General features: G+C 43.1%; 1 protein-coding gene across 2 annotated transcripts in view; it reads right to left on the bottom strand.

The window, feature by feature from the left end:
* Nucleotides 1-24,121, bottom strand: part of PIK3CA (phosphatidylinositol-4,5-bisphosphate 3-kinase catalytic subunit alpha) — a 242,171-nt gene that overhangs the window by 192,446 nt on the left and 25,604 nt on the right. For both annotated transcript variants that reach the window (XM_073626255.1, XM_073626254.1), the window contains one exon: nt 14,610-15,029. In XM_073626255.1, the coding sequence (XP_073482356.1) occupies nt 14,610-14,961 (352 nt within the window). In that variant the 5' untranslated portion in view covers nt 14,962-15,029. The remainder of the gene's footprint in view (nt 1-14,609; nt 15,030-24,121) is intronic.

The following is a 24,121-nucleotide window of genomic DNA, read 5'->3' as shown; positions in this document are numbered from 1 at the left end:
CCCAAGGAAATAGCCGAGAGGCATATTGAGCCCATTGAATATTCATTTTTTTTGTCCCAAGTGATTGAATGACAAAAAAAAAAAAAAAAATTTACAAAAAGTTGTCACTAAATGATATATTGCTCACACAGACCATGGGCATATGTGGAACTGCACCCCAAAATACATTCAGCTGCTTCTCCTGAGTATGGGGATACCACCTGTGTGGGACTTTTTGGGAGCCTAGCCGCGTACGGGGCCCCGAAAACCAAGCACTGCCTTCAGGATTTCTAAGGGCGTAAATTTTTGATTTCACTCCTCACTACCTATCACAGTTTTGAAGGCCATAAAATGCCCAGATGGCACAAAACCCCCCAAATGACCCCATTTTGGAAAGTAGACGCCCCAAGCTATTTGCTGAGAGGCATGTTGAGTCCATGGAATATTTTATATTTCGACACAAGTTGCGGGAAAGTGACACATTTTTTTTTTTTTGCACAAAGTTGTCACTAAATGATATATTGCTCACACAAGCCATGGGCATATGTGGAATTGCCCCCCAAAATACATTTAGCTGCTTCTCCTGAGTACGGGGATACCACATGTGTGGGACTTTTTGGGAGCCTAGCTGCATACGGGGCCCCGAAAACCAATCACCGCCTTCAGGATTTCTTAGGGTGTAAATTTTTTATTTCACTCTTCACTGCCTATCACAGTTTTGGAGGCCATGGAATGCCCAGGTGGCACAACCCCCCCCCCCCCCAAATGACCCCATTTTGGAAAGTAGACACCCCAAGCTATTTGCTGAGAGGCATGGTGAGTATTTTGCAGCTCTCATTTGTTTTTGAAAATGAAGAAAGACAAGAAAAAACATTTTTTTTTCCTTTTTTTTATTTTTAAAACTTTGTGACAAAAAGTAAGGTCTGCAAAATACTCACTATACCTCTCAGCAAATAGCTTGGGGTGTCTACTTTCCAAAATTTGTGGGGGTTTTGTGCCACCTGGGCATTCCATGGCCTCCGAAACTGATAGGCAGTGAAGAGTGAAATCAAAAATTTACGCCCTTAGAAAGCCTGAAGGCGGTGCTTGGTTTTCGGGGTCCCGTACGCTGCTAGGCTCCCAAAAAGTCTCACACATGTGGTATCCCCGTACTCAGGAGAAGCAACAGAATGTATTTTGGGGTGTAATTTCACATATTCCCATGGTATGTTTGAGCAATGTATCATTTAGTGACAACTTTGTGCAGAAAAAACAAAACAAAAAAAAAAACGTCTTTTTCCCGCAACTTGTGTCACAATATAAAATATTCAATAGACTCGATATGCCTCTCAGCAAATAGCTTGGGGTGTCTACTTTCCAAAATGGGGTCATTTGGGGGGGTTTTGAACTGTCCTGGCATTTTATGCACAACATTTAGAAGCTTATGTCACACATCACAGACTCTTCTAACCACTTGAAGACAAAGCCCTGACACTTTTTGTTTACATGAAAAAATTACTTTGAACCCCTAAACATTATATATTTTTTTAAAGCAAATGCCCTACAGATTAAAATGGTGGGTGTTTAATTTTTTATTTTTTTTTTCACACAGTATTTGCGCAGCGATTTTTCAAACGCATTTTTTGGGGGGAAAAAAAAAAAAAAAAAAAAAAACACACTTTAAATTTTAATGCACTAAAACACACTATATTGCCCAAATGTTTGATGAAATAAAAAAGATGATCTTAGGCCGAGTACATGGATACCAAACATGACATGCTTTAAAATTGCACACAAACGTGCAGTGGCAACAAATTAAATACATTTTTAAAAGCCTTTAAAAGCCTTTACAGGTTACCACTTTAGATTTACAGAGGAGGTCTACTGCTAAAATTACTGCCCTCGATCTGAACTTCGTGGTGATACCTCACATGCATGGTGCAATTGCTGTTTACATTTGACGCCAGACCGATGCTTGCGTTCGCCGGTGCTTTTTTTTTTTTTATTATTATTATTTTTTTGCTTTTTTATCTTATTTTTAAACTGTTCCTTTCATTTTTTTTTTCTAATCATTTTTATTGTTATCTCAGGGAATGTAAATATCCTCTATGATAGCAATAGGTAGTGACAGGTACTCTTTTTTGAAAAAATTGGGGTCTATTAGACCCTAGATCTCTCCTCTGCCCTCAAAGTATCTGACGACACCAAGATCGGTGTGATAAAATGCTTTCCCAATGGCGCTGTTTACATCCGGCGAAATCTAAGTCATGAAATGCTCGTAGCTTCCGGTTTCTTAGGCCATAGAGATGTTTGGAGCCACTCTGGTCTCTGATCAGCTCTATGGTCAGCTGGCTGAATCACCGGCTGCATTCTCAGGTTCCCTGTTGAGACTGGAGAGCCAGAGAAAAACACGGAAGACGGTGGGTGGGGGGCATTCCCTCCCACTGCTTGTAAAAGCAGTCTAGAAGCTAATTAGCCGCTAGGATTGCTTTTACATGAAAGCCGACCGCTGGCTGAAAAGAATGATGATACCAAGATGATACCTAAACCTGCAGGCATCATTCTGGTATAACCACTCAAAGTCGTGAATGGCGTACCTGAAGACAAAAAAATGGTTAAAATAAAACACAGTAAAGGTAAAGTATAAAAAAACTGCATACCTGAAAAGCAAACATGATAAAACATAATAAAACATTGCAGAATAGAATACAGTAAAAAAGAGCAGAACAATAGAGAGAATAGAGAGAAAGAGAAAACAATGAAACGACAACTATTTTTTTTATTTTATATGTTTGTTTGTTTTTTTTTTTTTTTACACTTTTTTTGTAACTGTAACTTTTAAAACTGTAACCGGTTGCAGGTTCGGGTCTCTTAAAATGCGATGGCATCTTGGGAGACCCTGTGAAAGTGTGCCTAGTCTGTGCAATGCTGTACCCTACGCTAATACTCAACTAGTGTATGGTAGCGTTCAAAACATTCACCAATGCAAAGACCAGGATTGTCAGGACAGGAGGGACAATAATAGCGGGCGTCACGCCTATATCCGTGCTTGCTGCAGTCACAATATCTTTTTTGGGGGGTTCGTTGGGTGGGGGTACTCGGGAGGACATAAAGAAAATGCCTCTCATGCAGCCGACTGCATTTGGTTGGGGATGTGAATGGGGGAAGTACGGGTGCTGCAGAAGGGGTGGGTTCCCAATTAGGATTGGCGATTGCAGCAGGAAGGGCACTATGGGCACGACGGGCCTGTTTGTCTTCTTCTTGGTGGCAGCAGGACACTACTTGTGCTTGCCACCTCACCAGCTTGAACTGCACTTATGGGACTCACCACGTGTTACTGCAGTGCTGGTTTGACTACAACCGGGGTGTACTAAGCTGCTGGTGCTTGCCAGTTCACCAAAACGCTACCAAAAAAACTGTTAGCGATCGCAGGGATCAGGCCTGACTCTGCGAATGCTGCAGTTATGCGTTCAGTGTTTTGTAAGTGACAGTGATCGATCAATACTGCACTTGGGTGGGCTGGGCTGGGCCGGGCGGAGGGGCAAAACGCAGGTGCTAGCAGGTATCTGGGCTGATCCCGCTAACACTGCGTTTTTGGGAACCCTAAACTGCTGGGGGGTGATCAAGGGGTTAAAACTTTATTAGGGGGGGTTAGGGGGTACCCTAGACCTAAAGGGGGCTAAAACTAACTGCCCTATCACACTAATGTCCTGTACACACGTTCGGACATTGATCGGACATTCCGACAACAAAATCCATGGATTTTTTCTGACACGGATGTTGGCTCAAACTTGTCTTGCATACACACGGTCACACAAAGTTGTTGGAAAATCTGATCGTTCTGAACGCGGTGATGTAAAACACGTACGTCGGGACTATAAAACGGGGCAGTTGCCAATAGCTTTCATTTCTTAATTTATCCTGAGCAGGCGTGACAATTTGTGCATCGGATTTGTGTACACACGATCGGAATTTCCGACAACAGATTTTGTTGTCGGAAAATTTTATAGCAAGCTCTCAAACTTTGTGTGTCGGAAAATGTGTGTTGGAGCCTACACACGGTCGGAATTTCCGACATCAAGGTCCTATCACACATTTTCCATCGGAAAATCCTATCGTGTGTACAGGGCATATCTGTCACAAACTGACACCAATGCAGTAATCAGAAAAAAACAAAACAAAAAAAAAAAAAAAAACTGCTTGGTGTGTGTAATGTGTGCCTGGCATGTTCTACTGTATGTGTGTGTGTTGTGCACTCACATTGATGTCTTCTTTCCTCGGCGCCGGAACGGAAAATACCGAGCCGAGGAGAAATGACATCACTTCCTCTGCTGCTGTTTACTATACAGCAGCAGAGGAAAGATCCCATTGGCTGGGAGCGATCATGGGGGGGGGGGGCCCACAAATGGATGGCCTCCCCCTCACCTCCGATCGCCGGGGGGAGAAATGCCGACCGCCTCGGGCACGGGGGGGGGGGGGGGGGGGGGGTGTTGGATCCGATCGTACCCCCCGCGGGAGGCAGATCGCGTACAGGTACGTGATTCTGCCGACGTATATCGTAGTGAGACGGTCGGCAAGTGGTTAATACATTCTGTGCATCGAGAGGAGAAAAAAAAAAACACCATTATTTACTGCTTGGATATATCCTCTTTGTAATTCACCCAAAAGGTCTCATTTTTGCCTTGGTGTTCATCGTTTTTTGTATATTCTAATGCTAACTGTATACTTTATGAAAATCTGATAAATACATAAAAAATAAAATAGTAAAACCACACACCCACACCCCAACTGTGCGCAGCTCCAACCCCCTCCCCCCTTATACTTACCGGAGCCATTCTCCGCTCATTCGGAGATCATTCGGCAGGGTGGAGGAGCCAGGAGTGCAAGCGAGGACCCCAGAAAAGGAGGATCAGGGCTTCTGTGCAATGGTTTTGCACAGAGCAGGTAAGTATGAAATGTTTGTTCAAAAAAAAAAAAAAAAATTCCTTCAGAATTACTTTAATAGGCTGCAGCTGGGTGGAGGAAATATGCTTGGGCATTACTCTAAACAGGCTCAGGTGGAACAACTGCAAAAGCTCTAATACTGGTTTTCAAGTTATTTTGTCCTTCACCTGTAGTAGACATTACAAATCTAGCAGGGAGAGCGGGACATCTCATAATGGACAAAGTAAGTGTGCTGACCCAGCAGCTCAGATAGCTACAAAAACTTCCCAGCAACTTTTGGGTAAATTGACCCTTCAAAAAAGGATTAGATTACAGTGCGTTTTAAATACTTTACTTACTTGTATCAGTACAGTCACATTTGATTAAACAAGCAGTTTCTACTTCACGTTTCCTGTGCTATACAAATGGTAGAATTTTATTGCTCCTTCATACACTGGATTTTCAGGGGGTCTAAAGTATAAAACATTTATTGAACTAATGTGACAAGCATTTGCTCGTTCTTGACAAAACACTGACCACAGTTTGGTTAAATCGCCAAAGAAAAAGAAAAAAAAAAGAGAATGGAATATTTGGTTTGCATTAAGATACCTTTCTTTGTAATTATACCTCTTTATAATTATTACAAATAAGGTTATAATGTGATTGGCCATTGGCAAAAAAACAAAAAAGAAAGATCTGACTCAAAAAGAGGCTACCAATCTTCCCATTCTGGCAAGTCAGCTGACCTTGCAGTTTAATATAAGAGTTGTCACACTATGGTGAAGATGGCTGCGAAACTTATAGAAAAAAAAACCAAAAACCCGTTAGGTACCTGGTAACTCTTTTTCTAAGAAGTCTCCCAGGGAAGCATCCGAGAGATAGGCTCCTCCTCCCTGAAACAGGAAACACATTAGTCCACCATTATAAATTAGTTAGCCTTACCTGCATGCCTCAGTTATATTAAAGCACCGAAGGAACTCTCAGTAAGCTAAAGCTTCCCCACTATACCTGGTATTATCGCTTTAGGGTGAGAACTAGTGCTGCTGCCCTGGAAGACTTCTTAGAAAAAGAGTTACCAGGTACCTAACTCTGTTTTCTCGAATCGTCTTCCAGGGCAGCATCTGAGAGAATGTATCAAGCAATACTTACTAGGGTGGGGATAAAGACTGGAACACCTTGTGACCAAATGCCTGATCTTGGTCAAACAGCTGGTCTATATAGTAGTGCCCTGCAAAAGGTACTGAAGCACGATCATGTCGCTGCCCTGCAAATCTGTTCCGGAGTTGCCCCTGCTTTCTCTGCGATCGAGGTTGCCCAGGCTCTTGTGGCGTGTGCGCTGATCCAACTTGAAGGAGTGAGATTTTGTGCCTCATAGGCCGTCTGTATGGCAATTCTTATTCATCTGCTGATCGTGTTTTTTCAATGCCTGTTTTCCTTTATTGGCTCCTGCATAAAGGACGAATAGAGAGGTAGTTCGACAATCCTTCGTTCTCTCGAGGTATGTTACGAGTGTATTTCTAACATCTAGCTTATTGTAAGTGTCACTTTTCTTGCGGACCATAGATTTTGGAAGTGATGGGATGACATTTTGGGTCCTATGGAATGCTGAAGAGACTTTGGGTAGAAAAGCCGGGTCTGGTGAGAGGATTATTTTGTTTGTTTGTATCAGGCAGTATGGTTCCATTATGGAAAGCGCTTGGATTTCGCTCACTCTTCTGGCCGATACTAGGGCCACTAGAAGTGCAGTTTTTAGAGTAAGATTTTTGTCTGAGCTGTCTTCCATCGGTTCGAATGGGGAGAAGAGAAACCCTCTGAGCACCGTGGACATATCCCATGTTGGAGTTCTGTCAATTTTTGTAGGTCTAGCTCTGTTTAGTGACATTAGGAATCGCTTTATCAGCGGATCCTCTGCAAGTCTGGTGTCCATGAAGGAGGAGAGTGCTGCCACTTGTACCTTAAGCGTGCTCTGAGAGACGTTCTCGTCTACTCCTTCCTGTAGCAAATCCAGAATCATTGGGATTATCCCTCTGTCGGGAATCTGTTTGTTTTTATTCCAAGAAACAAATTTTTTCCTCACTTTCTCGTAGATTGCTCTAGTCTAGGGTTTCCTGCTGTCTAGGATCATGTTGATCACTCTGACAGCCCTTTGTTTTGTAGTCTTACCCTTTCAGTAACCAACCTGAAAGCTTCAGGATTCTGTGGTTCGAATGGTTGACTAGTCCCTGTGATAAAGAGATCTGGAAGGTCTGGCAGTGTCAGTTGTGGCTGGATGCTGAGGTTCTTAAAGTGGCTGAACCATGCCACTTGGGGCCAGTACGGTGCTAAGAGTATCACTGTTGCTTTTTCTGCCTTGATTTTTTGAATCACTCTTGGTATTATGGCAGTTGGAGGGAATGCATAACACCTGCCGTCCCCAGCTTTGGCTGAACGCATCTACTCCGCTGTTGCCACCTGTGGGATCCAGTGAAAATAACGTTGGTAATTTTGCGTTTGCCTTGGAGGCGAACAGATCTACCTTGGGTACCCCCCCTGTTTACGTGATCTGTGAGAAGGTTGCTTGGTTTAGAGACCACTCTGTTTTATAGTCTTCCGGCTCAGAAAGTCTGCCAGTGTATTGTCCGTTCCTTTCAGGTGGATGCCCGATATTGATCTTGTGTTTGTTTCTGCCCATAACAGTTGTTTCCGTCAGCCTCATCAAGCTTTGGGATTTTGTCCCCCCTTGCCTGTTTAGGTATGCCACCGTCGTGGCATTGTCTGATTGAACCCTTACGTCTCTCCTCTGTATTGCTGGTTGGAAGGCTTTTAATGCTTCTTCCACAGCTTTTAACTCCATGTTCGAGGAGGCTTGGTACCATTTGGAGTTCCATTTCCCCTGTGTGCAGAGCTCCTCCATGTGTGCTCCCCAACCTAGGGCGCTGGCATCTGTGGTAATCCTGACAGGGTTGGATTAATCCCATCGGTGCCCTTCAATGTATCGGAGCGGGTTGAGCCACCACTGGAGCGTTTGTTTGACTGAGTTCGAAACAGAAATTGATGCATCTAGGGATGAGCAGTTGCCCTCCCACTGGCACAGAATATAATTCTGCAGAGGTCTCGTGTGAATAAGCACCCAGGTCATGGCTGGGATTGAAGACGTCATCAGTCCTAGCACTGTCATTCCTTGTCTGATCTGGTAGAGTTGATCCCCATTAGAGAGGCTATTGCCTGCGTGATTTTTTAATTTTTCTCCTGCGTTAGGAAGGTTTTGGTTAGTCTGGAGTCCAGTACATAGCCCAAGTATACAACTCTCTGGCTTGGGGTCAGCTGCGATTTTTCTGTATTTACTATCCACCCCAGGTTTTGTAGATAGGACACACTTGTGCGCAGGTTGGTCTCTAGGGTCTCAGCTGAATCCGCAAAGAACAGTAGGTCGTCTAGGTATGGTATGACGCCAATGCCTTGTTGTCTTAAACCCTTTAGAGCTTCTGCCATTATCTTTGAGAAGATCCTGGGTGCAGAAGAGATGCCGAAGGGGATAGCCGTATATTGCAGGTGTAGGGTGGTCGCCGGTCTCTGAATTGCGAACCTCAGGAATTTTTTATGACCCTCCTTTAATGGGGACATGTAGGTAGGCATCCTGTAGGTTTGTGTCCATGAATGTTCCTTGTTGTAGGATATTTGTGACTGAATAGATAGACCCCATCCTGAATTTTTTGCATTTTGTGGCTTGAGGTTCAGTATGAGCCTCAACTTGCCTGATGGTTTTTTCTTTGCAAATAAAACTCAGTTTAGTCCTCTTTTTCGAGGGACATGGTGAATCACTTTCTGGATTTAGTAGGTTTTCCAGAAACTCTAGAAAGGCCTTTGCCCGATCTTTGTCCTTCGGTAGGATGGTTACAAGGTACTTGGTTGGGGGGCAGGCGGAAAATTCTAATGCGTAGCCCATCCACTATGGTGCAGCGGATTAATTCTTTTCCCGTTGCTTTCATCCACTGGTGGGCAAAAGCTGCGAGTCTGCCCCCCACCTGAAGACCATCATTGTTTTTTGTTCTTTGGGTTAGGAGGCTTGAGGATGAATTCACCCTTGCCTTTTTTGTTTTGCTGTCCCCGGCGCTTCTTTGCTCTCAGCTTGTTGAATTTTTTGAATTGCCGAAAGGGTGCCTTCCTCTGCTTCTTTTTGGTTTGGGGGGAATCCCTTGTTTTTTGCTGCGGTCCTGTCTAGCAGTTTCTAGGTCAGGCCGAATAGCAGATCTCTGTGAATGGGATTCCGCATAGTCTGTTCTTGGAAGGAATATCACCTTCCCATGACTTCAGCCACAGGGCTCTTCGGGCTGAGTTCACTAGAGCTGTGGCCCTTGAAGATACTCTCATGGTTTTAGCTGAGGCGTCAGCTAGAAAAGCTGCCACTCTGGTCAGTGTGGGGATGGTTCTTACTAATTCTTCTCTTGGTGTTTCACTTTCCAGTAATTCTTGTAGCTGGGTCAACCAAATTAGTAAGGTGCGAGCTGAGCAGGTGGAAGCTATTGCTTGATTCAGGTTTGTCACCCCTGCTTCCCAGGCCCTCTTCAGGAGGGCTTCTATCTTCTTGTCCATGGGGTCAATTAAGGTACCTGCATCGTCAAAAGCTAAGTCTGATTTGTTTGTGACTCTTGCTAAAAGAGGCATCCACTTTGGGGCATTTAGCCCAGGTTTTGATATCTGTCTCTGTGAATAGATATCTGCGTTTAATCGCTGCTGGTATGAAGTTTTTTTTCTCCAGTTCTTCCCACTCTTTTTTGACAATGTTTGGTGTACAGGAAACATTCTAGGTTTCTTGGACTGCAGTCCTTTATACATTTTGTCATGTAGGGTAAGCTCTGTGGCTTTTTGCTTTTTGATGCCCAGCGTGTCGGCTATAGCTTTTAGAAGACTGTCCGTATCTTCTGAGGGGAATAAGTTGCCCTCCGATACCGGATCTTCCTCCTCAGAGTCTGAGCATAGGCCTTCCTCAGATTCCTAAATAAGGAAAGAAATTGCGCTAGGTGTGTGATAAATAAACATATAAATTACTGAAAATTGAAACCATGAAGGATATCCTGCTGCTAAGCACTATAACCCTGATATGGGGCACAGAAAGATAGATGTATAGAAAAGTGCAGCGCGGGATAATAAACCAATGGTTTTACCAAGTGAACATAATATATAAATTTAAATTAAAGTGACATATGTATCATAATCAAAAATATCCAGTGAAATAAACCAAGTAAAAAAAAAAATCAGGTGAAAAATAAATAAAAATCCATACATAAATTTATGTGTTAGAGAAATTATGTGCATTAATGTGACAAAGTTTATAAGTGAAGGTATCCCAATGGAAAAACTCTAATACAGGAACCAAAGTCTATGTTCTCCACTTGTGCTGCCTGTCACCTTACAATAAACAATGGAGGCTTACCGGAAAGCCTGCAACCGCCCTTCTCAGGGGGGTCAAAACAGGCTTAGTAGAAAAGGCAGGAACACTGTTAGGAATTCCCAGGTGACCAGCCGGCATCAATCAGGGGTAACTTCCATGGTTCACTTCCAGGAAATAAGTGCTGCGCACCAATGGATGACCAAAGGGGCAAGAGCACACCAATAGGCGACCGTTGAGACAGGAACTGCGCACCAATTGATAGCGACTTAAAGATGAACTTCATTAGTTGCAAACTACACAGCAATGGTCAACTGTTGAATCAATCCTGGAAAGTTGGAGATCTACCTTTTGTTGGGAAGAAATGGCTGCTCCTTTCACCAGACTGATTGCAGACTGCAATCAGTCTGGTGAAAGGAGCAGGTTCCTATATTGAAGTTTTTCCATTGGGATACCTTCACTTATGAACTGTCACATTAATGCACATAATTTCTCTAACACATAAATTTATGTATAGATCTTTATTTTTCACCTGATTTTTTACTTGGTTTATTTCACTGGATATTTTTGATTATGATACATATGTCACTTTAATTTAAATGTATATATTATGTTCACTTGGTAAAACAATTGGTTTATTATCCCGCGCTGCACTTTTCTATTTATCTTCCTCAGATTCATCAGAATCTTCCTCTTGCCGCTCTGCCTGCTCCCTGCTACCCGAAAGGATGCATGTCCCGCTGGTAGATAGGGTACTGGTTTGACTGGCACTTGCCGGTGTCTCCAACATCTCAATTGCTGAGTGTAGTGGTTCAATGCCTGAAATGAAGCACAAAAGGTCCCTGTGAGGTAGGAGGCTGCCAAACTGCATGTAAATAGACAAGTTTGTAGTGAGGCAAAAACAGAGGTGACTCCAGAGTACTATGGCTTACCTTGGAGCTGTCCTGGCCTGCAGGATCTGCAGGGCAGTGTGGAGAAGCATCAGACATGGTCAACAACCAGGGTCTTCTGCTTAGAGGGACCTTTTTAAATGCTTCCTGAGTGAGCTCCGGCGTCGCTCCCGGCTGACCGCGTACAGGTTGGTGGACATACCTGCACATGCCGCTCCTGCTGGTGTCCTCCTTCCTTGCTTTCCATTAGAGAGGGGAACTTCCGCTGATTTGTCCCTTTCCTCTTTTTAAAGTCACGCCGCCTGGAAATGACATCACCGGAAGTGCCCCGCTCTATCGTTTCCTTAGAAGGTTTTCAGCCTTCGCAAAAATGGCCGCCGACTGGAAATTAAGTTTACGGCGCCATCTTGGTACACCCTGTGGGGCCTTCATGTGGGAGATGTGCCGAGAAGGAGTGCAGCGGTCGTCGTTCGTGGCGCAGCGGCAGCAGGTGGACAAGTGGGAGAGTGCGCAGTGTGTGTGCGGTTGGCGCTCGCGGCAGTGTGGCGGTCAGGTGGGCTAGCAGCAGACAGGTGTCTCCCCCAGCCAAGAGAGCGGAATCCGGGGGAGAATGCCAGTGCATGCAATCCAGCTTGGGGGGAGGGGGGGGGGAATGGATGCAGACCCATCTGTAGGGGTGAAAACCCAGGCAGAGCGATTTGCTCAAACTGCTGCCCCTGCTCGCCCTGTCAAGGCCCGCTGGGCTGGATGGGATGCTAGACAGGGAGTTTCCTGCAACAAGCACAAAGACTTGGAAAATAATAAACATTTTGCAGCTCTTGTGGGTTTGGAGGAAATACAAAACTACTGAGGCATGCAGGCAAGGCTAACAAATTATAATGGTGGACTAATGCTTTTCCTGTTTCAGGGAGGAGCCCATCTCTCCTCTCGGATGACTATTCGAGAAAAAAAAAAAAAAAAAAAGGCGCAGAAACTTTTTGAAGACCCTCATACATTTGTCCCTAGGGAGAAAAACTCACCTGGACGCATCCAGGGTCAGGTCTAATTATTCCACTCATTGGGTTGGGATAAAGGCCAACTTCTGTAAATTTAGATTAAAACAAAATTTCTGCATGAGATATTGGACTCCAGCAAAGAAGCAGACTGCTCCCTCCAAAGTAAGTTGTCCAGGTATCCCATACAAGGAATAGGCCTGGAATGAAGTAGCCCCAGAACCAGGGCCAAACCCCTGGTGAACTATTTGAGAACAGAGGACAGAGTCACAAACTGAAACATGCAATCCTTCCCTACAACTGCAAAACTTGATGGGGAAGTAAAAAGTACGCCAAAACACGCAGCAAAGCAGTTTTGAAATCCACAAATGTAAGGAGGCTCACTGTTAGAGAGAGGTCATCACAGACTGCACCAATTGCATTTGGAATCTTCATGCTTATTGGAAAAAAAACTTTAGTCTCCAGATATCCAAGATGGGATGAAAATCACTGTATGGATTTGGAACAGTGAAAAAGGTCTGAGTAGAAAACCGCAAAACCTCTGGAACTGGAAAGATCACTCTTTGAGATAGAAGGTGATCAAGAGCTTACAAGAAGGCAATTTTCTTTGTGGATTCAGAGAAACATTTGAATACAGAATGCATGGAGGGGGAGAGCTATGCAATTCTAAGCCCTGGGCTTAGTGGGCTTTGGTGTCCATGGTTTCTTACAAAACTAGGACTGGGGTTTGGGCTCAGAGTCCGAGGCAAGAGATTGGGGAAAAGCAATGTTTTTTCTAAACAGAAGGTGCGGCAGGTTTTTTGAACCGTAGACTTAAGTCTTTTATTGTAGGCGGTAACAAAGACATCCAAGCAAGATCAAGCAAACATCCCCCTTGAAAAAAATAAATGTTTCACAAGTTTCTTGTAGGGCAATTTACATTGTTTTCCTGTATGTCCGTTATCACATTTCAATCTGAATATCTCAGTTTGTAGCCACATGGAGAAGCAGTGTGATGTGAGAATACAAGTGTACGTTATTACGAACACTGGTTATTTTACATTACTCTCTCATATCTTCACACCTACCTCTAAAGTGTTCTGCCCATGCCCACCTCTTTCTCTGCTTGTGCCTGTGTTTTAGCCTCACAAACAAGAGGCAGCACATTAGCTTTATATCTTTGGCTCTCTCTCTCCCCATACACAAGTAACATTTTACTTGAAGATTTTAAATTTTCACAACTTTTGCTTGATTTTTTTAATCGTTAGGGAGTCAAAACTGGCGATATTTTTTGACCGTAATGACAGGAAAATACGAAGGAGCAAAATGGAAAATTGTTCTTGAACAAATGCATTTTACTAAAAATAAAATTTCTGGGAGGTGTTCTGTAAACAGCGTATTGTTGCATTGAATTGTACAGAAATATAGATTAAGAAGAAAAGGTAATTTTTAATTAAATTACAATATGGCTTGTGTTACAATCATATATGCTATATTTTCTTTAATTTGCTATTTTTATTTCCCAATGAAGGTGGAGTTACCCTTTAAAAAAGGCTAAAAATAAGTTACACCCAAGCACTTAAACCCCCCTCTCACCCCAAATTGTTTAGCCCATTCCCATGTAAACACACAAAAAAATGTACCTGTTGAGGGCTCCTACAAACATATTGCTTGCAATAAACATGCTACATATGGTTGTGCATGCCAGGCTGAGAATAATAATTCTAGGGCCATTATTCAGTTTTAACTCTAAAGAAGAATGAAGAAATTCTGCAAGAATTTTTAAAACGTTGCCTATTGAAAACATAGGGTACTGAAGTTCACTGTCATTTTGCAGGTGCACACAAATTTAGAGCTTGAAATGGGTATCCATTTACTCCAGGCAATCTCATCTTTTATGTTACCAGAAAACTAGGTAATGTATTACATCTGTGTCTCCTAACATTAACTTTAGTGTATTTTTTTTTTCCTACTGAAATTTTGCTCAATAAACCCTTGTGCAAATATCCTGACATAAAATTTGAACTACCGCCATTTTATTCCACATGGTGTTCGCTTTCTGAAAATATAGACTGTTTGGGGGCTTAACCAATCTTCAGGCCTAAAATAATCTTTTAATGTGGGGAAAAAAAAAACAAACACACACAAAGAAAACCTGTGGCAGCAAAAGGGTTAAAATTCCTTTGGGTGCATGCTCAGTAATCCAAAGGACCGTGGCTCCCAGCAATTACTTTAAAGTTCACTGGAGTCTAAGTTTAGCAAAAGGGCCGGGGACAGAGAGGGGACTATTTAAGCATTTCGGGAGCACGCAAAGTAATCCTTTGTGCCGCGACTCCCAACAATTAAAGTTCCAGCCTATTCTTTATCAATCTATCGAGGCAGGCGAGAGTTTTAATTTAATTGAGTTGTCGGAGGCTGTAGCACTAAGGGTAAGCAACAGAAAACTGGCATCCTTCTAACATTCACATGGCATACATAAATACCCAAGATACAGCTTACCAATTTCTCGGTTTAGAATTTTCTCTTCCCTATTTCCTACAGGCTCAATTACTTTAAGAAAAGGCTGAAACAGCCGAAGGTCACATAGGCGTCGCGTTTCATCAAAGAATTCCTCTCTTTCTGCCTCTTGTGTAACGCTGACAAAAATATAGGACGATTCATCTTGAAGTAGATGGTGAAGAGGATATTTCCGGGCTTCTTTAAATAATTCATGTTTAATGTTCACAAGAGTAGCTTCTCTAATGCATTCTAAAGTCACCATCATCCCATTTGGTAATAAACAGTCAACCAATATTCTGGGGGGCATCAAGTGGATCCCCCATAACTCTCCAGAAGACGGCCTTGGCGGCATGATTACTACACTTGGTTATCTTCACTCAAGAGCACAGCTAGCGTAGCATTTGTCCTGCTTTGAGGCACCTAAAAAGACAAGAAATGTGTATTACATGCTATGAAAAGCTAAAGCCTTAGTTAAAGAAATGCTAGATTTTCTGTGCACCAAGACGATGCTTGAAGCGGACTTAAGATTTAATTTCTCGATGGGGCTTTTCAGGTGCTGAAATTGCAGCTTCATACAGATGTATACAAAAAGCCGGATACCCTTAGTCAAATATGTCTTACCTTAAAGTGTTACTAAACCCAGAACCTGCATTCACTATATCTAATCTACCACAGTACACAGAACACGGAAATGCAATAGTTTTAGTAAATAAAAACTGCTAAATACCTTTTCTCATCAGCTTTATATTGCAATTAGGCCCCTTTCACACTGGGGCGGTTTGCAGGCGTTATTGCGCTAAAAATACCGCCTGCAAACCGCCCCTAAACAGCCTCCGCTGTTTGTTCAGTGCGAAAGCCCGAGGGCTTTCACACTGAAGCGGTGCGCTGGCAGGAGAAGAAAAAATCTCCTGCAAGCCGCATCTTTGGAGCGGTGAATTCCCTGCTCCTAAACCGCTCCTGCCCATTGAAATCAATGGGACAGCGCGGCTATACGAGTGGTTTTAACCCTTTTTCATCCGCCAGCGGGGGGTTAAAACCGCACCGCTAGCGGCCGAATACCGCGGTAAAACAGCGCTAAAAATAGCGGTGTTTTACCGCCGACGCCCCCTACCGCCCCAGTGTGAAAGGGGCCTTAGAGCAATCTTGTGGCTTGTATCAGTGTGTGCTGATACACACCAAAACTTAGCAGCCTGACTTCATAGACTGTAAATATCAGGTTATTTTTTTGGAGTCTGTGGAAGAAGGGGAGGATCAGAGAAGACAGGATCAAACAGCCTTTTTACACAATGCAGAGGATTAACCCCCTTAGATTAACACCCTAGAAAATAAAATGGCGGTCATTGCAATACTTTTTGTCACATCGTATTTGCGCAGTGGTCTTTTACAAGCGCACTTTTTTTTGGAAAAAATTCAATTTTTGAATAAAAAAATAAGACAACAGTAAAGTTAGCCCATTTTTTTTTATACTGTGAAAGATAATGTTACACCGAGTAAATTGATACCCAACATGTCATGCTTCAAAATTGCGCCTGCTTGTGGAATGGCGACAAAACTTTTACCCTTAAAAATCTCCATAGGTGCGACGTTTAAAATAAAAAAATTCTACAGGTTGCATATTTTAAGTTACAGAGGAGGTCTAGTGCTATAATTATTGCTCTTGCTCTACTGATCGCGGCAATACCTTGCATGTGTGGTTCGAACACCGTTTTCATGTGCGGGCGCTACTCACGTATGCGCTCGCTTCTGCACGCGAGCTTGGCGGGACGGGGCGCGTTTAATTTTTTATTTATTTTACCTTTTATTTTTACACGGTTTTAAAAAAATAAAAATAAAAATTGCCTCACTTTTATTCCTATTACAAGGAATGTAAACATTCCTTGTAATAGAGAAAAAAAGAAAAAAAGAAAAAAAAAAAAAGCATGACAGGACCCACTTAAATATGAGATCTGGGGTCAAAAAGACCTCAGATCTCATATTTAAACTTAGGGCTGCAACTAACGATTATTTTCATAAATCGATTAGTTGGCCGATTATTGTTTCGATTAAATCGGTTAATAACCTTAAAAGTGTGATGTATAATTTAGTTAATATGTAAAGTTTTTTTTAAAAAAAAGGCAATTTATTCTTAAATATCTCTCTGCAGTGGTAAATATAAATAACCAACTATACGATTAGGGAGAAAAATCTCTAATCCGCTCTGAGAATAACAGACAGAAGAGATAAACTGTATATACCATGAGAAGGTATATACTGTATATACTATTAGAGAACATACACTGTATATACTATTAGAGTAGAGATATACTGTATATACTATTAAAAGGGTGAATCTGGTAAATATCATCACTCGGAGATCAATTTTTTTAATTAAAAAAACAAACAATGTCTTCCTTCAAAAAAAGTGTCATTTTAAAGCGGGGGTCCACCTATCTATCGTTTTTTTTTTTTTGAGTTCATTCACAAACTTTTCTTCTCAGCATTACATACTCACATATTGTGTGTAATATGTCCGCCTGTGTCAAATTTCGTCGGAAAGAATAACTTATATTATTCACTGCAGACGGTTTCCATCTTCATTGTGGGCATTTGAAGCCCACAAGCATTTATTTCCTGGATGTGGTGAATGCTGTGCTCCCAGCATTCACCGCTCGTTCCCGCACATGCTCAGTGGCATCCTGGGAAGCCTGAGACTAGCTCCCAGGAGTCTGGGAGAGGCTAGAAACACGCCTACTCCCACGGGAGGAGAACCAGGAAGTGCAAAGAAGAATAGAAAATTAAAAGGTAATTACGGCGATTTAAATTTTTTTAAACGGCATGTCAGCATCTAGGCAAGGAAGAGAATACATACAGATATTGTTCAAAATTTGGGTGGAACCCCGCTTTAAGAACGTTTGTTCGATTTTCTAATCATTAGTGGGGTCAAACCAACGTTCATTTTCAACCACAGTGAAGGGAAAATTTGGAAATAATAGAAAACTTCTTGGTCAAAGGAATTTTCAGACAGTGTATGTGGTTTTCTTTCAGAAATTACATTCATTTTAAAAACAGAATGTTAAAAACAAGTGAAAATTTCAAACATTCTTTCATTCAGCGAATGTACAAACATTTTTTGTATAAATATGCAAAATAGTCTGAAAATTGATCCGTGTGGCCAGCATAAGGCTCAGTACACACCTATGCAGTTTGCTTTTTATGTGTTTCTGCAGTGCGTTTTGATTTTTGTGCATGTGATTTTGTTGCGATTTTGCTTTTTTTTGGCCAATTTGTTGTTGGGCAGATTAAAAAACACAAATTGCTGCAAAAACGCATTACATGCATTTCTACAGCTTCTCCATTGAAGTATACTGAACCGAAAAAGCACCGTTTTAGGTCAAAAAAAGTCCCTGACACTTTCCAAATATGCAGCAGCTGAAAAAAGCATAGATGTGAACATGTCCAATAGGAAACCATATAAATGAACTGTAGTCCGTTTCTGCAAAAAACACCAAAAAAAAAAACACAAAGATGTGAACCAGGTCTAAGATGTTTAGTAACATAATAGGGTTAAAAAAAACTAAAATTAGCCCTTTATAGTACAAAAAAAAGCAGATAATCACTACTGTAAGGGGTTCTTTTTTTACTATAGAACTGTGAAAGTAATATTTACAGTAGTGATTTGCTCTTTTTGTATTATAAAGGGCTCATTTTAATTTTTTTTAACCCATTATGTTAGTGGCCGATTAATCGATTATGAAAATAGTAATCGATTAATTTCATAATCGATTAGTTGTTTCAGCCCTATTTACACTTAAATGCAATAAAAAAAAAAAAAAAAAAAGAAAAAACGGCCCTTTAAGAGCTATGGGCGGAAGTGACTTTTTCATGTCGCTTCCACCCTACATTGTTGTGGAGACGGGTGGGGGCCATCTTCCCCTCACTCGTCTCCATGCCCAGCAAGGGTGAAGATTCGATTGCCTCCGCCGCTGCCTCCGGTAAGCGGTGGAGGGGGGGGGGGCCCTCTCCCGCCGCCGATAAAAGTGATCTTGCGGCGAACCCGCCGAAGAGACCGCTCTTATTGGAAACCGGACCACCGGCCAAAGAAGAGGATACCGGGGGTTCTGGCAGCTAGCTGCTGCCATAACAACGATATCCCCCTTCAAAATAAGGACGTCGTGCGGCGGTCAGGAAGTGGTTAAAGATTCCCTTCTGTCAGACCATTTAAAAACAATCTTTCTATGAGGTTATGCATGCTTTTAACATCTTTTATACAGTGCCTTGCAAAAGTATTCACCCCCTTGGCTTTTTACCTATTTTGTTAGTTACATTACAGCCTTTAGTTCAATGGTTTTTTTTTAATCTGAATTATATGTGATGGATCAGAACACAATAGTCTAAGTTGGTGAAGTAAAATTAGAAAAATATATACATAAAACTATTTTTCAGAAATAAAAATCTGATAATTGGCATATGCGTATGTATTCACCCCCCTTTGTTATGAAGCCCATAAAAAGCTCTGGTGCCAATTACCTTCAGAAGTCACATAATTAGTGAAATGATGTCCACCTGTGTGCAATCTAAGTGTCACATGATCTGTCAGTACATCTACACACCTTTTTGAAAGGCACCAGAGGTTGCAACACCTAAGCAAGAGGCACCACTAACCAAACACTACCATGAAGACCAAGGAACTCTCCAAACAAGTAAGGGACAATGTTGTTGAGAAGTACAAGTCAGGGTTAGGTTATAAAAAAAAAAATCCTAATCTTTGATGATCCCTAGGAGAACCATCAAATCTATCATAACCAAATGGAAAGAATATTGCACAACAGCACAATTGCCAAGAGACAGCCGCACACCAAAACTCACGGACCGGGCAAGGAAGGCATTAATCAGAGAGGCAGCACAGAGACCTAAGGTAACCCTGGAGGAGCTGCAGAGTTCCACAGCAGAGACTGGAGTATCTGTACATAGGACAACAATAAGCCATACACTCCATAGAGTTGGGCTTTATGGCAGAGTGGCCAGAAGAAAAGGAAGGTGCTCTGGTCTGATGAAACTAAAATTGAACTTTTTGGCCAAACAAAACACTATGTCTGGCGCAAACCAAACACATCACATCACCCAAAGAACACCATCTCCACAGTGAGACAGTGAGACGTGGTGGTGGCAGCATCATGCTGTGGGGATGTTTTTTCAGCAGTCGGGACTGAGAAACTGATCAGAGTTGAGGGAAAGATGGATGGTGCTAAATACAGGGATATTCTTGAGCAAAACCTGTACCACTCGGTGTGCGATTTGAGGCTGGGATGGATGTTCACCTTCCAGCAGGACAATGACCCCAAATACACTGCTAAAGCAACACTTGAGTGGTTTAACCACTTGCCGACCGCCTCACGCCGATGTACGTCGGCAAAGTGGCACGGGCAGGCAGAATCGCGTACATATACGTGATCTGCTTCCCGCGGGCGGGGGGTCCGATCGGACCCCCCCCCGGTGCCCGAGGCGGTAGGCTTTTGTCCAGTGGCAATCGGAGGTGAGGGGGAGACCATCCATTCGTGTCCCCCCCCCCCCTCGCGATCGCCGCTGGCCAATAGAATCATTCCTCTGCTGCTGTATGCTAAACAGCAGCAAAGGAAATTATGTCATCTCTCCTCGGCTCGGTATTTTCCGTTCCGGCGCCAAGGAGAGAAGACTGCAATGTGAGTGTAAAACACACACACACACACACACACACACAGTAGAACACGCCAGGCACACAAAACACCCCCCTTTACCCCCCCATCCAAATCCCAATCACCCACCTCCCCCCCCCCCCCCCCGTCACACTGACACCAAGCAGTTTTTTTTGTTTTTTTTTCTGATTACTGCATGGTGTCAGTTTGTGACAGTTAGTGTGGTAGGGCAGTTATTGTTAGCCCCCTTTAGGTCTAAGGTACCCCCCCCCCCCAACAAAGTTTTAACCCCTTGATCACCCCCCGTCGCCAGTGTCGCTAAGCGATCATTTTTCTGATCGCTGTATTAGTGTCACTGGTGACGCTAGTTAGTGAGGTAAATATTTAGGTTCGCCATCAGCGTTTTATAGCGATGGGGACCCCCCATATACTACCTAATAAATGTTTTAACCCCTTGATTGCCCCCTAGTTAACCCTTTCACCACTGATCACCGTATAACCGTTATGGGTGACGCTGGTTAGTTCGTTTATTTTTTATAGTGTCAGGGCACCCGCCATTTATTACCGAATAAAGGTTTAGCCCCCTGATCGCCCGGCGGTGATATGCGTCGCCCCAGGTAGCGTCAGATTAGTGCCAGTACCGCTAACACCCACGCACGCAGCATACGCCTCGCTTAGTGGTATAGTATCTGAACGGATCAATATCTGATCCAACCAGATCTATACTAGCGTCCCCAGCAGTTTAGGGTTCCCAAAAATGCAGTGTTAGCGGGATCAGCCCAGATACCTGCTAGCACCTGCGTTTTGCCCCTCCGCCCGGCCCAGCCCAGCCCACCCAAGTGCAGTATCAATCACTGTCACTTACAAAACACTAAACGCATAACTGCAGCGTTCGCAGAGTCAGGCATGATCACTGCGATCGCTAACAGTTTTTTTGGTAGCATTTTGGTGAACTGGCAAGCACCAGCCCCAGGCAGCGTCAGGTTAGCGCCAGTACCGCTAACACCCACGCACGCACCGTACACCTCCCTTAGTGGTATAGTATCTGAACGGATCAATATATGATCCGATCAGATTTATACTAGCGTCCCCAGCAGTTTAGGGTTCCTAAAAACGCAGTGTTAGCGGAATCAGCCCAGATACCTGCTAGCACCTGCGTTTTGCCCCTCCGCCCGGCCCAGCCCACCCCACCCAAGTGCAGTATCGATCGATCACTGTCATTTACAAAACACTAAACGCATAACTGCAGCGTTCGCAGAGTCAGGCCTGATCCCTGCAATCGCTAACAGTTTTTTTGGTAGTGTTTTGGTGAACTGGCAAGCACCAGTGGCCTAGTACACCCCGGTCGTAGTCAAACCAGCACTACAGTAACACTTGGTGACGTGGCGAGTCCCATAAGTGCAGTTCAAGCTGGTGAGGTGGCAAGCACAAGTAGTGTCCCGCTGCCACCAAGAAGAAGACAAAGACAGGCCTGTCGTGCCCATAATGCCCTTCCTGCTGCATTCGCCAATCCTAATTGGGAACCCACCACTTCTGCAGCACCCGTACTTCCCCCATTCACATCCCCAACCAAATGCAGTCGGCTGCATGAGAGGCATTTTCTTTATGTCCTCCCGAGTACCCCTACCCAACGAACCCCCCCAAAAAGATGTTGTGTCTGCAGCAAGCGTGGATATAGGCGTGACACCCGCTATTATTTTCCCTCCTGTCCTGACAATCCTGGTCTTTGCATTGGTGAATGTTTTGAACGCTACCATGCACTAGTTGAGTATTAGCGTAGGGTACAGCATTGCACAGACTAGGCACACTTTCACAGGGTCTCCCAAGATGCCATCACATTTTGAGAGACCCGAACCTGGAACCGGTTACAGTTATAAAATTTAGTTACAAAAAAAAAAAAAAAAAAAAAAGTGTAAAAAAAAAAAAAAAGTATAATATATATATAAAATTTTAAAAAATAGTTGTCGTTTTATTGTTCTCTCTCTCTCTATTCTTGCTCTATTGTTCTGCTCTTTTTTACTGTATTCTATTCTGCAATGTTTTATTGTTATTATGTTTTATCAGGCTTGCTTTTCAGGTATGCAATTTTTTATACTTTACCGTTTACTGTGTTTTATTGTTAACCGTTTTTTTGTCTTCAGGTACGCCATTCACGACTTTGTGGCTATACCAGAATGATGCCTGCAGCTTTAGGTATCATTCTTTTCAGCCAGTGGTTGGCTTTCATGTAAAAGCAATCCTAGCAGCTAAATTAGCCTCTAGATTGCTTTTACAAGCAAGTGAGGAGCCTATATTACCATGAGAATTTAAAGGGTACTAGTACCATCATTCCAAATCTCCGTTTTGCGGGGGTGGTGACACTGGCTGACAGTAGCAGCAACTGCGGCCACTGCTCTGCCCTCTCACCTCTTATGCTTTTACAAGCAGTGGGAGGGAATGCCCCCCCCCCCACCATCTTCCGTGTTTTTCTCTGGCTCTCCTGTCTCAACAGGGAACCTGAGAATGCAGCCGGCGATTCAGCCAGCTGACCATAGAGCTGATCAGAGAGTGGCTCCAAACATCTCTATGGCCTAAGAAACCGGAAGCTATGAGCATTTCATGACTTAGATTTCGCCGGATGTAAACAGCGCCATTGGGAAATTGGGAAAGCATTTTATCACACCGATCTTGGTGTGGTCACATGCTTTGAGGGCAGAGGAGATATCTAGGGTCTAATAGACCCCAATTTTTTCAAAAAAAGAGTACCTGTCACTACCTATTGCTATCATAGGGGATATTTACATTCCCTGAGATAACAAAAATGATAAAAAAAAAAAAAAAAAAATGAAAGGAACAGTTTAAAAATAAAAGATAAAAAAAGCAAAAAAATAAGGAAAAAAAAAAAAAGCACCCGTCGCCCCCTGCTCTCGCGCTAAGGCGAACGCAAGCGGCGGTCTGTCGTTAAATGTAAACAGCAATTGCACCATGCATGTGAGGTATCACCGCGAAGGTCAGATCGAGGGCAGTAATTTTAGCAGTAGAATGGCGATGACGTCAGAGCGTCAGAGCCTTTGGGATGGTGAAAGGGCTGATCTAGACTTATTTCTAGAGGAGTTGAATGTCAATGTGAGGGGTATCTTTCTCAACTATGAGGCTAGTCAACACGGGATCAGCTTTTTGGATCTTGCCATCAGAATGAGGGTGGTCAATTTACCACAGCTACTCACTTTAAGGGCACCGACCGCAACTCATATATTCCTATCAATAGTTGCCATCACGAATCTTGGATCAAGTTGGTGCCCAAAAGTCAGTATGTGCGCCTAAGGCGAAATTGCTCAGATATTGGTGAGTTCCTTTCGCAAGCAGACATACTGACAAAACGATTCTTGGAGAAGGGGTATTCACACATACCTCTTGCCAATACTTTAAAGGAAGTGTTAGCTATGGACAGGAAAGATCTGCTCATAGAGAAACCACCTAACAATAGTAGGACGCCTTCCATTCCGTTCATTACGACCTATTCTATTCAACACAGATCAGTAAGAAATATGATCAATAGACATTGGCACATTCTTACCAATGATGCTACCCTTAACACTTTTCTCCCTGCTAAACCTCAAGTGGTTTACAGGGGTGTACCCTCTTTAAGGGGCACCATTGCCAACAACATTATTGATCCTCCTACCATCAAAAATAGTTTTTTCAATAATCTTTCTGGATTTTATCAAGATGCAGGGTATGTTCACTAAATGGCTGTACACACAGGAGAACTTTGAACTTCAGGTCTTCCAGTACACATGAAGAGTTTGCCATCAAACCCTTTATCACATGCTCCACTGAGGGGGTTGTTTACCTGCTCCAATGCCCTTGTGGGTTTCAGTA

Source organism: Aquarana catesbeiana, linkage group LG04 (genome assembly GCF_042186555.1).
Source record: "Aquarana catesbeiana isolate 2022-GZ linkage group LG04, ASM4218655v1, whole genome shotgun sequence".
Classification (NCBI taxonomy): Eukaryota; Metazoa; Chordata; class Amphibia; order Anura; family Ranidae; genus Aquarana; species Aquarana catesbeiana.
This window is presented reverse-complemented; position numbering and strand designations above follow the sequence as displayed.